General features: G+C 36.3%; 1 protein-coding gene and 1 pseudogene across 4 annotated transcripts in view; both read left to right on the forward strand.

The window, feature by feature from the left end:
- Nucleotides 1–16,530, forward strand: part of FBXL2 (F-box and leucine rich repeat protein 2) — a 147,836-nt gene that overhangs the window by 16,709 nt on the left and 114,597 nt on the right. For all 4 annotated transcript variants that reach the window (XR_012095606.1, XR_005241937.2, XM_008009396.3 and 1 more), the window contains one exon: nucleotides 8,039–8,100. Coding sequence is in view for 1 of the 4 variants with exons in the window: in XM_008009396.3 (XP_008007587.3) it covers nucleotides 8,039–8,100 (62 nt within the window). In the remaining 3 variants the exon portion in view is untranslated. Of the gene's footprint in view, nucleotides 1–8,038; nucleotides 8,101–16,530 lie in introns of those variants that run through there.
- LOC103241844 (obg-like ATPase 1 pseudogene) lies at nucleotides 795–2,334 on the forward strand (annotated as a pseudogene).

Genomic DNA, 16,530 nt, shown 5'->3' on the forward strand with positions numbered 1-16,530 from the left:
AGGGAGAATTTTTTCTTCTTTTTTCTGTTTTTAGAGACGGAGTTCTGTCTATGTTGGCCAGGCTGGTGTTGAACTCCTGGCCTCAAGCAGTCCTCCCACCTTGGCCCTCCAAAGTGCTGGGATTACAGGTGTGAGCCACTGCACCTAGCTGAGAAATGGTTTTATAATAGTAATTGGAGACTGCACCGCTGTCATCATAGCTACCATTTGTTGAGCACTTACTATATGCCAAGACTATCCTAGGCACTTTATGTTTATAAACTCATTTCATTCACAACAGCCCTTGTGGCAGCTTCAATTACTATCCCGATTTTGCTGAAGAGGAAACTATGGCATAGAAAAGTTAAATGACGTGCCCAAGGTTTACAAAGGTGTAAGTGGAAGATCTTGGATTATAAGACTCTTCTGGGAAATTAGATTTGATCTTAGAGGTTTCCTAGTCTCATTTCCCATTGAGGAAGGGATTCCTTTCTCTGACAATCCTGGTTCTATGGACTCTGCAGGAGCATTGAAGATGGGAGATCACTGCTTCAACAGCAAGACATTCTAGTATGGGCTATTCTAATTGCTAGAAAGTTTTTTTTCCTATGTTGAGGTGAAATCTCACAACTTTGATTCACTAGTCTTTGTAATAACAGAAAATAAGCCCATTGTTCTGACTGTTGAGATATGTGAAGGTTTTCATGTCATTCACCACCAACCCCAACATCAGTTGGAGACTTAATACCATACTTTCAATAAAATAACATTTAGACAGCAGAATAAGGAAACAGAAGTCTTGAACAACACTATAAGTCAATGAAACCTGACAGATTTATGTAGAACACTTAACCCAACCACACCAGAGTCAACATTCTTCTCAAGTGTACCTGGAACATTCTTCAGGATAGACATATGTAAGACCACAAAACAAGTTCCAATAGCTTCTTCCCCACCTCCGGCTGCCGGCAGGACCTTTCTGTCACTGCTGCTGGGACCCTGTGTCATCACCCAGGCCGAGCACGATGCCCCCTAAAAAGGGAGGTGATGGAATTAAACCACCCCCAATCATTGGAAGATTTGGAACCTCACTGAAAATTGGCATTGTTGGATTGCCAAATGTTGGGAAATCTACTTTCTTCAGTGTATTAACCAGTAGTCAGTCTTCAGCAGAAAACTTCCCATTCTGCACTATTGATCCTAATGAGAGCAGAGTGCCTGTGCCAGATGAAAGGTTTGACTTTCTTTGCCAATACCACAAACCAGTGAGCAAAATTTCTGCCTTTCTAAATGTAGTGGTTATTGCTGGCCTTGTGAAAGGAGCTCACAATGGGCAGGGCCTGGAGAATGCTTTTTTATCTCATATTCGTGCCTGTGATGGCATCTTTCATCTAACACATGCTTTTGAAGATGATGATATCACGCATGTTGAAGGAAGTGTAGATCCTATTTGAGATACAGAAATAATACATGAAGAGCTTCAGCTTGAAGATGAGGAAATGATTGGGCCCATTATAGATAAACTAGAAAAGGTGGCTGTGAGAGGAGGAGATAAAAAACTAAAACCTAAATATGATATAATGTGCAAAGTAAAATCCTGGGTTATAGATCAAAAGAAACCTGTTCGCTTCTATCATGATTGGAATGACAAAGAGATTGAAGTGTTGAATAAACACTTATTTTTGACTTCAAAACCAATGGTCTACTTGGTTAATCTTTGTGAAAAAGACTACATTAGAATGAAAAACAAATGGTTGATAAAAATTAAAGAGTGGGTGGACAAGTATGACCTAGGTGCCTTGGTCATTCCTTTTAGTGGGGCCTTGGAACTCAAGTTGCATGAATTGAGTGCTGAGGAGAGACAGAAGTATCTGGAAGCGAACATGCCACAAAGTGCTTTGCCAAAGATCATTAAGGCTGGGTTTGCAGCACTCCAACTAGAATACTTTTTCACTGCAGGCTCGGATGAAGTGCATGCATGGACCATCAGGGAAGGGGCTAAGGCTCCTCAGGCTGCAGGAAAGATTCACACAGATTTTGAAAAGGGATTCATATGGCTGAAGTAATGAAATACAAAGATTTTAAAGAGTAAGGTTCTGAAAATGCAGTCAAGGCTGCTGGAAAGTACAGACAACAGGGCAGAAATTATATTGTTGAAGATGGAGATATGATCTTCTTCAAATTTAACACACCTCAACAACCGAAAAAGAAATAAAATTTAGTTATTGCTCAGATAAACATACAACTTCCAAAAGGCATCTGATTTTTTTAAAATTAAAATTTCTGAAAACCGATGGAACAATTAAAGTTGGGAAGATGGGAATCTTCGACAAATTATTTTTGTTTGTTTTAAAATTAAAATACTGTGGACCCCTCCACCAATGAAATGCAAATTCACTAAATGTGAATAGCTTTGCTTTTCACATGATTAAGACCCTACTCCAAATTGTAGAAGCTTTTCAGGAACCATGTTACTCTCACGATACTTCATTAATCTCCATCATGTATGCCAAGTCTGACACATTTGACAGTGAGGACAATGCGGCTTACTCCTTTTTGAATCTACAGATAATGCGTGTTTTACAGTACTCCAGATGTCTACACTCAGTAAAACATTTGACAAAAAAAAAGTTCCAATAAATGTCGAAAGATTGAAATAATACAAAGTATCTTCTTTGATAACAGTGGAATGAAGCTAGAAATCAATGATAGAAGGAAACCTGGAAAATTCACAATTATGTAAAAACACTTTTTTTTTTTTTTGAGACGGAGTCTTGTTCTGTTGCCTAGCCTAGTGTGCAGTAGTACAATCATAGCTCACTGCAGGCTCAATCTCCTGGGCTCAAGCTATCCTCCTGCCTTAGCCTCCTGGATTATAGGGATTATAAGGCATGCTACCATGCCTTGCTGATTTTTAATTTTTTTTGTAGAGTTGGGTCTCACTATGTTGCCCAGGCTAGCCTTGAACTCCTGGCCTTAAGTGATCCTCCTGCCTTGGCTTCCCAAAGTGCTTAAGTTACAGGCGTGAGCCACTGTGCCTGACCCCAAATTAACACATTATTAATAGGTGAAAGAAATAATGGCTATTTCAAAATACTTTGAGATGAATAGAAATGAAAATATATCATATGGGATGCAATGAAAGCAGTACTTAGAGGGAACTTTATAAATGTAAATGCTTACATTACAGAAGAAGAAAGGCCAGGCACAGTGGCTCACACCTATAATCCCAGCACTTTTGGAGACCAAGGCCAAAGGATCACTTGAGCCCAGGAGTTTGAGACCAGCCCGGGCAACATAGGGAGACCCTGTCTCTACAAAAAATCATTTTAAAAATTAGCTGGATGTGGTGGCATGTACCTGTAGTCCCAGCTACTTGGGAAGCTGAGGTGGGAGGATTGCTTGAGCGAGGGAGGTTGAGGCTACATTGAGCTGTGATCATGCCACTGCACTCCAGTCTGACTGATAGAGTGAGACCCTGTTTCCAAAAAAAAAAAAACCAACCAGTCAGTAACTTTGCACCTCAAGGAACTAGAAATATATTTGATAATTTAGCTATTTAATCTAACATAGTGCTTACTGGAACTTGCAACATGGTAGGCACTTACTAAATGTTAGTCTTATATATCCAACACAAAGATTCATCATTGACACTACTTTGAAAATAAATGTAGGGTACTATTTATGGCACTATTTCCACTTCTGCAGTTTGTTTCGATGGATTGTTTTTTTAATCCAGGTTTTAAAAATTGAGATATTCATCATATGCTATAAATTTTGCTCACTTATAAAGTACAATTCAGTGGGATTTAGTATATTCACCAAGTTGTGTGACTATTACAACTGTCTAATTCAAGAATTTTTTCATACCTTCAAAAGAAACCTCATATACATTAGCAGTCACTTTCCAGCCCTAGGCAACTACTAGTCTATTTTCTGTCTCCATGGATTTGCCTTTTCTGGACATTTAATGTAAATGGAAAAATACAATATGTATCCTTTTTTGTCTGCTTTCAGTAGCATGTTTTCAAGACTCATTCCTGTTGTAACACATATCATTACTTAATTCCTTTTTATTGCTGACCAGTATTCCATGTTTTGGAATACCACATTTTGTTTATCCCTTCATCAGCTGATAGACATTTTTTAATCGTTTCCACTATTTGGCTATTAAAAATAATGTTGCTGTGAACATTCATGGACAAGTTTTTGTATGGACATATATTTTCATTTCTCTTTAGTGCTGACTTACAAGTGGAGTTGCCGGGTCATATGGTAACTCTTTTTAACCTTTGAGGAACTGCCAGATTGTTTTCCAAAGTGGCTATACCATTTTACATTCCCACCAGCAGTGTATGAGATTTCCAGTTTCTCCATGTGTTCACCATTACTTATTACTATCTTTTTTATTTTAGCCATCCTATGGGTATGATGTATCTCACTGTGTTTTGACTTACCCTTGACTCACCCTTACGTTGAACATCTTTTCATGTATGTGTTGGCCATTTGCGTATCTTCTTTGCAGAAATATCTATTCAAATCTTTTGCCCATTTTAAAATTGGGTTGTCTTTTATTATTGAGTTTCAGAAGTTCTTTATGTAGTTTACATACAAGTGCCTGGTCAGATCTGTGATTTGCAGATATTTGCTCCAGTCTTGTGGGTTTTTTTCCTACACTTTCTTTTTTTTTTTTTTTTTTAATTTATTATTATTAAACTTCAAGTTGTAGGGTACATGTGCACAACGTGCAGGTTTGCTACATATGTATACTTGTACCATGTTGGTGTGCTGCACCCATCAACTCGTCATTTACATCAGGTATAACTCCCAATACAATCCCTCCCCCCTCCCCCCTCCCCATGATAGGCCCCGGTGTGTGATGTTCCCCTTCCCGAGTCCAAGTGATCTCATTGTTCAGTTCCCACCTACGAGTGAGAACATGCGGTGTTTGGTTTTCTGTTCTTGTGATAGTTTGCTAAGAATGATGGTTTCCAGCTGCATCCATGTCCCTACAAAGGACACAAACTCATCCTTTTTTATGGCTGCATAGTATTCCATGGTGTATATGTGCCACATTTTCTGAATCCAATCTGTCACTGATGGACATTTGGGTTGATTCCAAGTCTTTGCTATTGTGAATAGTGCTGCAATAAACATACGTGTGCATGTGTCCTTATAGCAGCATAATTTATAATCCTTTGGGTATATACCCAGTAATGGGATGGCTGGGTCATATGGTACATCTAGTTCTAGATCCTTGAGGAATCGCCATACTGTTTTCCATAATGGTTGAACTAGTTTACAATCCCACCAACAGTGTAAAAGTGTTCCTATTTCTCCACATCCTCTCCAGCACCTGTTGTTTCCTGACTTTTGAATGATCGCCATTCTAACTGGTGTGAGATGGTATCTCATTGTGGTTTTGATTTGCATTTCTCTGATGGCCAGTGATGATGAGCATTTTTTCATGTGTCTGTTGGCTGTATGAATGTCTTCTTTTGAGAAATGTCTGTTCATATCCTTTGCCCACTTTTGGATGGGGTTGTTTGTTTTTTTCTTGTAAATTTGTTTGAGTTCTTTGTAGGTTCTGGATATTAGCCCTTTGTCAGATGAGTAGATTGCAAAAATTTTCTCCCATTCTGTAGGTTGCCTGCTCACTCTGATGGTAGTTTCTTTTGCTGTGCAGAAGCTCTTTAGTTTGATGAGATCCCATTTGTCAATTTTGGCTTTTGCTGCCGTTGCTTTTGGTGTTTTAGACATGAAGTCTTTGCCCATGCCTATGTCCTGAATGGTACTACCTAGGTTTTCCTCTAAAGAGAATAAAATACCTAGGAATCCAACTTACAAGGGATGTAAAGGACCTCTTCAAGGAGAACTACAAACCACTGCTCAGTGAAATCAAAGAGGACACAAACAAATGGAAGAACATACCATGCTCATGGATAGGAAGAATCAATATCGTGAAAATGGCCATACTGCCCAAGGTAATTTATAGATTCAATGCCATCCCCATCAAGCTACCAATGAGCTTCTTCACAGAATTGGAAAAAACTGCTTTAAAGTTCATATGGAACCAAAAAAGAGCCCGCATCTCCAAGACAATCCTAAGTCAAAAGAACAAAGCTGGAGGCATCACGCTACCTGACTTCAAACTATACTACAAGGCTACAGTAACCAAAACAGCATGGTACTGGTACCAAAACAGAGATATAGACCAATGGAACAGAACAGAGTCCTCAGAAATAATACCACACATCTACAGCCATCTGATCTTTGACAAACCTGAGAGAAACAAGAAATGGGGAAAGGATTCCCTATTTAATAAATGGTGCTGGGAAAACTGGCCAGCCATAAGTAGAAAGCTGAAACTGGATCCTTTCCTTACTCCTTATACGAAAATTAATTCAAGATGGATTAGAGACTTAAATGTTAGTCCTACACTTTCTTGATGGTGCCGTTTGAAGTACAAAGGTCTGTTGTTTGTTTGTTTGTGTTTCTGAGACAGGGTCTTGCTCTGTCACCCAGGCTGGAGTGCAGTGGCGCGATCTTGGCCCACTGCAGCCTCCGCCTCCCAGGTTCAAGCTATTCTCCCACTTCAGCCTCCTGAGTAACTGGGACTACAGGCATGCGCCACCACGCCCTGCTATTTTTTGTACTTTTAGTAGAGATGGGGTTTCACCATGTTGGCCAGGCTGATCTCAAACTCCCAACCTCAAGCTATCTGCCTGCCTTGGCCTCCCCAAGTGTTGGGATTACAGGCGTGACCTGCTGCACCCAGCCAGGTCTTTTATTTTGTTGAAGTCCAGTTTATCAGGTTTTTTTGGGTGTTTATGCTTTCGGTGTCATGTCTAAGAAACCATTGCATAATCCAAGGCCACCAAGATTTATGCTTATGTTTTCTTCTAAGGGTTATAATTTTAGCTCTTATATTTATTTAAGTCTCTGAGCCATTTTGAATTAATTTTTTTAGATGAAGTGAGATGGGGGTCCAAATTCATTGTTATGCTTGTATATATCCAGTTGTACTGGTATCATTTCTTGAAAAGACTATTCTTTCTCAATTTAAATCGGTGCTCATAAATTTAAGAGTTTTTTTCTTGATTCTCTTTATTTTAGCCAATTTTGTAATTTTATTTTAGATTCTCTGTTCTGTTCCATTGATCTGTATGTCTACCCTTATGCCAGTGAACACATTGTTTTAATTGCTGTAGCTTTGTAGTAAATTTCGAAATCTGGAAGTTTGCATCCTTCAACTTTTGTTTTTCTTTTTCAAGATTATTTTAGTTATTCTGGGTCACTTGCATTTCATATGAATTTTTTGATCAGCCTTTCAATTTCTGTAAAAAAGTCAGTTGTAATTTTGAGAAAGATTGCATTGAATCTATGGATTAGTTTCAGAAGCATTGCTAAAATAACACTAATAAGTCTTTCAGTTCATGAACATGAATATCTTTTGATTTATTTAAACCTTCTTTAATTTTTCTCAACAATGTGTAAGTTTTCAATGTGGAAGTCTTACTCTTCGTTTGTTAAGTTTATTCGTAAGTATTTTGTTCATTTTGATGCTGTTGTAAATAGGATTATTTTCTGAAATTTATTTTCAGGATGTTCATTGCTACTATGTGGAAATACAGTTTATATGTATATAACTATATTGTATATATGTTGTATCCTGCAGACTTGCTGAACTCCTTGATTAGTTCTAATTGATTTTTAGAATTTTCTATGTGCAAGATCATGTCATCTGCAAATAGAGGTTGTTTTACTTCTTCCTTTCCAGTCTGGACATCTTTTTTATCTTTTGTCTAATTGCTTTGGCTGGAACCTCCAATACAATGTAGTATCTAATGGCCATGTGTTGCCATTTGTATGAAACAGTAATAGGGCATAAAATGTTTTATATTACTCAATATTAGAATATGGTGGCTGCATGAAATTAGTAACACCCTATTCGTAGGACAACAGTTGGGCCTGTTCTGATCTACTAGTATAAAAACAAATAACTTTTTTCCACATCAATTGAAGAACATTTTCACAATTTCCTTTTTTTTCTTTCCAGGTTTTCTCAAACAATGATGAAGGCCTTATTAACAAAAAGTTACCCAAAGAACTTCTGTTAAGGTAAGTTTAGATAAATTCTGGATGAAGAGTTTAGATCTGATTTAGTCATCAAGTTCCAAGCCTATCTTCTTTCTCACTGTGAGTCCATAGCATAGAAAAACAGACAGAATTAGCCTAACTGACTTTTTGTTTTTGTTTTATAGAATGCTGTTCAGCTTGTTGTTAAATTTTACTTGGTCTAATCCAGAATGTACTAAGTATGTACATAGCATTGGTCTGGATTCTTTTTGTAATGTGGTAAGTATTGTAATAATCTTCAGTAGGTGCCATTGTTTTGGTTTCAGTAGATAATCGTGATGAAGTCAGTAATGTGAGGAGAGATTATTGCAAGGTTGTGAGCTCCTGAAGTCATAAAGTTTTTGATGTTTTCAGACAAATGAGTTTTAAATACAAAAAATAAGCACAGTTATGATATGTTCTTAGTGAGCACTTAAAATACTGTCAACCCCAAGTATTGATATGTTTTTATTCATATGAGAAGTATAAGTGACAATAGTATAAAATAGGCTTTTTGTCTTTTATTTCTGGCATCACTGAATATACAGTAAATGTTATTTTGGCTGTTGTTTTTACCAAGTAAAGCTATCAGCCAACATTTGTTGGCCTGGAGGCACTTCAGTTTACTTTAGTATTATGCAATCATCAAAAGAAATCTTATTTTAAGGCCAGGAGTGGTAGCTTATGTCTGTAATCCCAGCACTTTAGGAGGCTGAGGTAGGTAGATCACTTGAGGCCAGGAATTCAAGACCAGCCTGGCCAATGTGGCAAAACCCTGTCTCTGCTAAAAATACAAAACAATTAGCCGGGCATGGTGGTGCACACCTGTAATCCCAGCTACTGGGGAGGCTGAGGCACAAGAATTGGGAGGCTGAGGCAGGAGAATCGTTTGAAGCTAGGAGGTGGAGGTTGCAGTGAGCCTAGACTGTGCCACTGCACTCCAGCCTGAGAGACAGAGTGAGACTGTGTCTCAAAAAAAAAAAAAAAAAAAAAAAAAACACACAACAAAAACAAAAAAACTCATTTTCGTTTCAGATGTTGTTATATTTTATAACAACATCTTTGCAAGGAATTAATAGGTGTATACACAGTAATCCTTGAGAGTCATTTCCCTAACTCTGTTTCTCTTATCACTGATACTCCACAAAACAACAGCATCAGAAACCAGGTTTTGTGATCAAATAACTGTAGGAAACAAACTGTAGTCCTATAGGGTTAACAAAACCTATAGGACTTCACAGGGCCTTAATAGGCTAATGTGCATAGCGATGATACAAGTTGGGTAATTGTGCCATTTCAAACTTACTGAAAATGGAATCCTTTTAATATTCCATAGAAAATTTGGGGGAAATGCTGACATACAATAAGAGATTGACCAGATGACTCCATTCCGTGGCTGTACTAAATCTCACCTTAACATTCGGGGAATGAATATGAGTTTTGTTTAAATATTGGGAATAATTATTTTCATCTCTTCCCAAATTCACCACAGAACCACTTTTAGATGCCACAGATTACTCACCTTTGCTGTCATCAGGTTATTAGACATTTTTCCTTGTGTTAGAAATGGGATAAGGACTTGGCTTCTTTGTGGTAGTGATCACATTTCAGGGACTTCAAAGGGTGTTTCATTAGTTACCAGGTGTTGTTTGACACTGTTGTCATGAGCTCCTTCTCAGTTGATAAAAAAACTGAGACAGGATTATATGAAAAATATCAATTGTATTTTATTCCAATAAAACAAATATTTGGATAAGAGAGAATGTTCTTTGGCATTTTTGACAAGTTTAAGAAAGTGGTGACAAGAAAGAAATGTATGTTTGCCATATAAACCCAAAAGGCTTTGCTCAAGCACCGTAAGTTGTTAGAAGCAATACAACTGTGTCAGGGTGGGCAGGCTGTCACTATACAACTGCACAGATGCCATCCACATAGAGTGCAGTGTAGATGGTGCCCCCCTAGGATTATGTAGTGCTTCCAGTCTGGGTCTGAACATTTCTCTAAAACGGGCATCAAGCTGTAATCTCAATATGGTGTTCTTACCCTGGGGAATCCTAAGCAGCTTCAGGCAGGCCTCTGTTGGCCACTAAACACTAGGGTGTGATTAAACTCCACCCTTCTCATGCATACTTCTGCTATGACTCAAGGCTACTAACTGAATGGTTTTTTTCCTTCTGGTAGGGTTGGCTTTTGTACTCTACTCAGCCATGGAACAGTTTCTGTCTGTTGATACCAAAAAAATAAAAAGGAATTATATCACTTTCTATGTAGTGTGATTTCTAAACTGCAGTCTTGGAAACTTCAGTTCTTTTAAAGATCCGTGATGGACTCAGCTGTTAGGAATTCTGGAGGTTGTCATCGCTACTTACAGCTTTTGAATCATGCCATAAAGCTCATACATAGATCACTTTTCAGAAAGAATTGCCACTTGAGAGCAAATGTTAATGTCTCTTCATAGACTCACATTCCCACTTATATTCTTATTTCAGAGTCTGTAAGGGGAATTTAAAATATTGCCACTACAGATCTTCTCCAACTCATGAGTCTCAAAATTAACTCTAGCAACCATGTATTTTAATGTAAGAATTTTTTGCTGGCCTTTAAATCATTTCTATCATTTTACTTTCAGACTTTCCATTCTCTGTGTGGCTTTCCCTTTTCCTAGCTACCCTTTCTAAGAAAAATTTTGAAGAAAGGTTTGAACCAGATTACCTGAGCATCCATCTGCATCATTAGTTAATTCCACAACTTTGGGTATAACAAAGCCCCCACCTCATGAAGCTTAAGTCTTTATTATTTTCTGCTCAGTTAAATTATGTCTTCGTTGTCTACCCTTGGCTTATGTGTTTATTTCATATTGTAGACTTCTTTGTGACAGTAGTCTGTTGTTCCTAATCTTGTTGAATTCCTATTCACCTTCAGTCTTACTTCCTCAGTACATGTGAATTCTTTGACTTTGTGACAGACTTAATTGCTTTCAGTCCAGATCATTTTCTCTTCTGCCACTTTTGACTGCTTCTGTTACTGCCATCTTTAATTCTCAACTAGCTTCCAATACTGATCCCATCAACCGAAGCTTCACCTTCCCCTTTGGAACCATTAACAAGCATAATCTGGAATAATATGCTGCTTTTCATCTCTCTATTATCACTTTGAATCCACTCAGAAAAATCTATGTTTTCTTTTCATCTGATTTTATTGATAGTTTTAAGAAGATATATTATTCACAGATTCCTTCTCTATTACCCATTTTTAGTTTGTTACTGAACAAGTTTTTACAATTTTGCTTTTTTAAATCCAGCTCTTGCTCATGAGTTAAGGCTACTGAAGTTTTTTCTCTACCTTTGCTCTCACATAGCCCAACAAATAGCTTTTAATATTATTCTTCCTGGGGAGTCAGTTACATAATTTTTATAACAATGGAAGTACTGAATCTGTTGCAACCATTATCTATTAGTGAGTTGGATTATCCTTGCATATATTTTTCCACATTGTTATTGTCCATATTACTGTTGGAATCAGACTTTCTGTGTTCAGACTTCAACTCTTCTCATTTATTAGTTGTGTGACCTTACTTACTTAACTCTCTGGGCCTTAATTTGCCCATCTGTAAAATGGGAATAGTAATAGTTCTTACCTTATGGGGTTGTTGTTCTTAGAGTACCTGGCATGTAAGTATTAAATAAATGTTAACTCTTATTGTTATTAATATCAATTTTTGGATGCCTGAATATTAGGGGTAAATGCTATTTGACAATGCAGTCAGCTTTAATATAAACAACTGATGAATCCAGCTTTTAATATGGATCTAAATATATGCTACTGCTAAAAATATCTCAGTAAAGTACCTGGTTATTAAGTAACTCTGTGAAGGCCCAATGCTTCCGTTCATTAAACTGGACTAATTCAATCTCAGTAGCAATTGCATACTACTATCTTATATTAAACTGACAATTACTATTGTTTAAGCAGATGTGTGGTGTTGTGACACCTGATTTACAACTGCAGTTACCTTGCATTATAACAAAAGATAGTCTCTTGGAGGGAACTATTCCTTTTTTGAGAAAAAAAAAAGTCTTCTGTAAATTGAATACTGACCTAAAACTCAGATTATAAATTTTAATAGTGATTTGACTTTAAGTTTTAATTTCTATTATGGTTGCTTTCAGATGTTAGTGATGAAGTAAAAGCACATGTAAACCCCCTCATAGGAGACAGCAAGTGATACCTGCAGTAAACAGCTTAAAACATCCTGAGGAGTCAAAGCTCTAGTTAGTCGTAAATAATAATGAAAGAAAATTACTAGACACATTAAAAAAATTAAATTACTGTTATCGATGTAATTTCTTTCCTTTTTAAATTTGTGTAGATACATGATAAAATTTATTGGCTTGATAAAGGAAGATTTCATTGCCCCAAATGAGGGATTTGAGCCTAATAATTCTGGGCGATATGAAATCAAAGACACAATTTCATATAATATGACAGTTTTAGTAGTTAAATTTGCTTGGGAGAATTATAAAATGACTAGCACATACATTTTCAGATTTTCCTTTTCTCAAATTTGTAAGCCAGTCCCATGAGTGAAGATCATTGTGGTTTTTGTTGGAATCATTAAGATGTAGCCCAGTGCTTCTCATAGGTCCTTGGCAAGCAGTGCATTAAAGGGCTCATTCCTGCTACGGGTGTCATTGAGTAGGTGTTGTTGCCTGCTGGTTGGTTTCAGCACTCCATGGACTTTTTTAAGGACTGCTGCCTCTATTTCCTGCTGTCTGTGATGCCTGCTGCCTTATATATATTCCAGGGCATCCTAACAGGTAAGATGCGCTTTTGGGGGTACATTCTGCAATTTCAAATTTAAGCATCTATGCAGATTTTTCCTCTTTGCCAAAGAGTTGTTTTAGGTTGGTTTGCTTGCTCTCTTGTTGTTTTTTGACTTGTGTGTGGCAATGTGGGACTGAATAAATGTGTATGTTGAAATCAGATGCAGCAGCTTAAAAGCCCTCATGTTCATTATCTCCCTAAACTGTTATGTACTATTTTGGGGTTGGCACCAAGGTCCAAATTGGCAGAAGCAAATTTTCTTTAGACTAGATTGGGGTTATGCTTGTATATGAACACTCTGAGGATGACTTTGGATTTTATATCTATATTGAGATGCCATGAAACACCAATGAATCTCTTCTGATAGGAAGGATAGAAGCTAGATACATTTTGCCCCAGACCCTTATTTATCCCTAGCAAATTGTATTAGAGATCTATTCATTTGAAAACTGAATTCAGTACACAGAAAAGATTGGTGAATTTGACTCTATGAATAGTGAAGTATGTTAAAATTATACCGTACTAAAGATAAATACTACAGTGGTGGATGAAATAATTAGATGCACATTATAAGCAAGGGCATTATTCTTCAATATGCAAAGGAAAAAACTCAAAATTATTAAGAATAAGGTAGATTGATTTTATTAGAAATACAGTTTGAAGAGGCCACGAACAAAAGAAGAAATACAAATGGCTAATAAATGTATAAAGAGATGCTCAACAAGGCCCATATTTAAGTACAAATCAAAATAACAATAAGATATTACCCAAAAGTTTGATAATATAAGGTTTTGGCAAGGAGATGCGAGATACTTTAGGTGGGAATATAAACTGTAGCAGCCATTCTGTAGGGCCACTGGAAAAAAATTTTTAAATGCTAAATGTATGTATTCACAAATTCCATTTCTAGGAATTTACTAACATTTATTTGCAAAAGCACACTGAGGCATGTGTGCAGGATGATTACTGCAGCATTTAAAAAACTTCAGTTATGCAGAATTGGATTACTCATAATTCTTGGTTAATGATACATTTTACCATTGATCCATGCATTGCCCTCTTTTATTAATTTTGTAATATAAGGAATGTACACAAATGCTGCCCCTTCTCGTTCCCCACCATCAAGGTAATATTATTAACGATTTTGTATTTATCATTTCTTGCTTCTTAAAACTTTTTATCTTAAATATATTTTGACTAAACAATATGATGTTTACTTTTGCTTGTTTATTAACTTTGTAAAGTGTATGTTATATTCTTAGAAATGTTTTTCACTCAAAATTATGTTACGAAAGGTGATTCTTGTTGCTCTGGTTGGCTGTTGCTCATTCATTTTTACTGCTGTATAGTATTCTACTGTGTGAATGTACCAACATTTTATTTTTTTCCCCCTTTACTGAGTATTTTGGTTGTTTCCAGTGTTTTGTCAGTTAAGAGCCGTGCTGCTTTGGACATCCTTGTAGATGTTTCCTGGTGCACAAATACGCAATTTTCTCTGAAAGTAGAATTTCTGAGGGTTATACACTATACAGATATTTAACTTTATAAAGAAATATTAAATTGTTTTTCCAAAGAGGTCTTAGCAGTTTATATTCATACAAAGAGTGGATAAGAGATTCAGTGCCAAACTGAATCTCTTTCTAACACTTAGTGTTGTCACATATCTTAATTTTTGCCAAAGAAGTGTAGAATGGCACCTTATTGTGCTTTTGTTTTGAATTTTCCTGGATTCTAGTAATGTTGAGCATCTGTTCATATGTTTATTAGTCACATGTGTTTCCTCTTCAGTGAAACACATATTTTTGGTTTTGGCCTATTGGATGATCGGCTTATTGATTTGTAGTTCTTTATATTACCAGTATAATCTTTGTACTGATATTAATGTTTAGCTGACAAGTACTTTATCCCATCTTCTAACTTGTTCTTTTCACATTCTAAGGCTTTTTTTTTTTTAACTTTTTTTTTTATTATTACTATACTTTAAGTTCTAGGGTACATGCGCGCAACGTGCAGGTTTGTTACATATGTATACATGTGCCATGTTGGTGTGCTGCACCCATTAACTCATCATTTACATTAGGTATATCTCCTAATGCTATGCCTCCCCTCTACCCCCTCCCCACAATAGGACCCAGTGTGTGATGCTACCCTTCCTGTGTCCAAGTGATCTCATTGTTCAATTCCCACCTATGAGTGAGAACATGCAGTATTTGGTTTTCTGTTCTTGCGATAGTTTGCTGAGAATAATGGTTTCCAGCTGCATCCATGTCCCTACAAAGGACACGAACTCATCCTTTTTTATGGCTGCATAGTATTCCATGGTATATATGTGCCACATTTTCTTAATCCAGTCTGTCACTGATGGACATTTGGGTTGATTCCAAGTCTTTGCTATTGTGAATAGTGCCGCAATAAACATACGTGTGCATGTGTCTTTATAGCAGCATGATTTATAATCCTTTGGGTATATACCCAGTAATGGGATGGCTGGGTCAAATGGTATTTCTAGTTCTAGATCCTTGAGGAATTGCCACACTGTTTTCCATACCTTTTGTGAAGTCAAATATATCAGTCTTTTCTTTTATGCTTAGTGTTTTTTGTGCTTTCTTAAGGAACTTCCTCCTTACCCTGAAGACAAAGAGATAGTCACATGTATTTTACCCGAAAGCTTAAAAATTTTGTTTTTGATATTTCAGTTTTTAATCACTCTGGTACATATGTTTATATGTAAGATAGGAATACATTTTTGTTTTCTTTTTTATATGGATTATCGATTTTTCTAGGTTCATTTGTTGAATGATCCTTCTGTTTCTACATAGAAATGCCCTATCACCTCTGTAATATATGTATGAGTCTATTTCTAGTATTTAGTATTTTCTGTGTGTCAGTACTACATATTTGGTAAGGCATCTGTATTTTTGAGTGGCCAGGGCCCACAAATTTATTTCTCATACTATCTTTATCTGATTTTTAAATTAATATAAGCCTCAAAGAATTGAGTTGAGCAGTATTCACATGTTTTTCTGTTCTCTGGAAGCATCTATTTGTCTTGGTTTAATTGTTGCTTGAAAGTCTGTTAGAACTATAAAATTACGTGAGGCTAGAATTTTCTTTGTGGGAAATTAATTATTGCTTTAATTTTTAGAAATGAATAGTATTTTTCAAGTTTTTTTTTCTGTTTTTTCTTGAGTCACTTTTACTAATTTTATTTTTCTAGGAATGTGTCCACTTTGAGTTTTACATTTTGTCTTGGTAACTGTCTTTTTTTTTGCTTTGTAAACTCCGCTGTATCTGTTGTAATGTTACTTTCTTCCTTAATATCGTTAGTTTATGCTCAAGTGTTTCTTCCTTTCTTGATTAATCTCACTAGAAGTTTACCTATTTCATTAGTCTTTTCGAAGAACTAGCTTTTGGCTTTATTCTTTTCTATTGTTTCTTCATTTCTATTTTAATAGTTTCCATTCATATCTCTGTAAAAATTTTTTCTTTGAGTTTTATTCTGTTTTCTTTAGCTACCTTCATAAGTTGAATGTTTAATTGCTTATTTTTTGAGCCTTAGACAATTAACTGAAAGCTCTACTTTTGTTGCATTCTACAGATTTTGAACTG

The sequence above is a fragment of the Chlorocebus sabaeus genome, chromosome 15, assembly GCF_047675955.1.
Source record: "Chlorocebus sabaeus isolate Y175 chromosome 15, mChlSab1.0.hap1, whole genome shotgun sequence".
NCBI classification, from domain to species: domain Eukaryota; kingdom Metazoa; phylum Chordata; class Mammalia; order Primates; family Cercopithecidae; genus Chlorocebus; species Chlorocebus sabaeus.